General features: G+C 55.0%; 1 protein-coding gene across 2 annotated transcripts in view; it reads right to left on the bottom strand.

The window, feature by feature from the left end:
• THOC7 (THO complex 7) overlaps positions 1-1,926 on the bottom strand; it is a 15,249-nt gene extending 13,323 nt beyond the window's left edge. The window contains exons 1-2 of one of the 2 annotated variants that reach the window (XM_019504816.1): positions 1,890-1,926; positions 1,702-1,819 (exon numbers count right to left, since the gene is read on the bottom strand). In XM_019504816.1, the coding sequence (XP_019360361.1) occupies positions 1,702-1,819; positions 1,890-1,908 (137 nt within the window). In that variant the 5' untranslated portion in view covers positions 1,909-1,926. The remainder of the gene's footprint in view (positions 1-1,701; positions 1,820-1,889) is intronic. The other variant, XM_019504817.1, reaches the window with a different exon arrangement.
• Positions 1,927-1,932: the final 6 nt, after the last annotated feature.

Raw genomic sequence — 1,932 nt, 5'->3', positions numbered from 1 at the left:
GAAGCATCCGATGAAAATATAAAAGCAGCTGAAGGAATATAATATTCCAAGTATTCAGTGTGTCATTCTTGCACTCTTGAGGCTCATTCTAGTATTGCATCTTTAAGTTTATTTTCAGGATGCGAAGCATGTATTCAAGTAATGGAAAGATTTACCCCGGATTAAAAATATCTCATTAGGACAGCATCTATGTACACTCAGATTAGTAGCACTCGGAGGTTCTTGTCTGGATTACAGTTCCATGGTACTCTCGCTTGAAAGACCTGTAAGAGGCTATACTTTCCCTCCCAGCATTTAAAATACCTTCTTTGTACCAGGCTCTCACATGTGACCTTCTGGAACATACATACCACAGGAACGGAGCCCAAAAACACGGACTACAAACCATGCATCTGGCCGTACTGAAACCTGCTGCCATTGCAGCCCACAGCAGTTCATTGCCCTGTTGCTCAGGGGATCGCAAACACTGCAGGGCTGTGGTTCTCAACCTTCCTTAGACCCAAGGCAGCACTTGCTAGACTCGACTCAAGACCCCCAGACAAAAATGCCAGCTCTTAGTTCGTGCTCCATGTTCAACTACGGAAAAATCCCCGCTTGGCGCTTCAGTTCCAAAGAACTTGCAAAGGCCCAAAACAGGTGGGAACATTTGTAACTCCCTTGACTCCCGTTTGCAGCCTCTGGATGGAAAAGGTGAATTGGGTTTGCAACCCTCCCAGCACTAACCTTGCATGGGCACCCCAGAAAGCAGCTTGGGGCACCTGGAAAGGATCTTTATAATCCCCTGGATTCCTGTTCGAAATCTCTGGGTGGATACAGTGAATCGGGTTTGTACCCTTCACAGTTGCACCTTTGTGTGGACACCCCAGAAAACAGCTGAGAGCACCCTAGAAATGATCTCAGAGCAGCTCACAGAGGATGGAAACCCCCGGGATTCCTGTCTGAAATCTCTGGGTGGATGCGGTGAATTGGGTTTGCACCCCTCACTGCAGCCGATCTTCTGTAGCACCCCAGGTAGTACCTCAGGGCACCCCAGGAATGATCTTTGTGACCCCCTGCATTGCCATTTGAAGTCTCTGAGTGGATGCAGTGAATCAGGTTTGCATCCCTCTCAGTTATAACCTTGTGTGGGCAGCCCGGGAAGGATCTTTGTGACCCCCTGCATTCCTGTTGGAAGTCTCTGGGGGGGTGCAGTGAATCAGGTTTGCCCCCCTCATTGTGCTACCTTGCATGGGCACCCTGGGAAGCAGCTCAGGGCAAAGCTAGAAGGCAGCTCGAGAGCACCCCAGAAAGGATTTTCTGGATTCCTGTTAGAAACCTTGGGGTGGATGCGGTAAATTGAATCTGCACCCTGCAAAGCCTCTCAGGGCACCCCAATGAGGGTCTCACGGGCACGCCAGAGGAAGTCCCAGGGCACCCCAATGGGGATCTCAGGGTACCCCAAATGGGCATCTCAAGGGCATGTCCAAGGAGATCTCAAGGGCACCCCAGAGGGGATCCCAGGGACACCCCAGCAAGATATCAAGGGCACTGCAGGGGGGATCTCAGGGCACCCCAAATGGGGATCTCAAGGGCACCCCAGAAGGGATCCCAGGCACCCCAGCAAAATCTCAAGGGTCCCATAGAGGGGGTCTCGGGCACCCCAGCGGGGATCTCAAGCCCCCCACCCCCCGCCGGGACGGCACGGCTGGGCTGGGCGCGCACCCCTCCTCGTGGCTGGCGCCGTGGCCCCACTTGAGAAAGCTCTTGACCAGCAGGTTGATGCGGCGGTCGTCGCCCGCGCCGTCACCGTCGATCAGCAGCCGCTTGCGGATCACCTCGTCTGCAAAACACCCGCGCGTCAGACACCCGCGGCCCACCCGGCCCCGCGCCCCGGCCCGGCCCGGCCTCACCGTCCGTGACGGCGCCCATGGCGATGGCGATGGCGGCGGCGGC

Source organism: Gavialis gangeticus, unplaced genomic scaffold (assembly GCF_001723915.1).
Source record: "Gavialis gangeticus isolate Ggan-Ray unplaced genomic scaffold, GavGan_comp1, whole genome shotgun sequence".
NCBI classification, from domain to species: Eukaryota; Metazoa; Chordata; order Crocodylia; family Gavialidae; genus Gavialis; species Gavialis gangeticus.
Note: the sequence above shows the minus strand (reverse complement) of the source record. Positions and strands in the feature narration are given on the sequence as shown.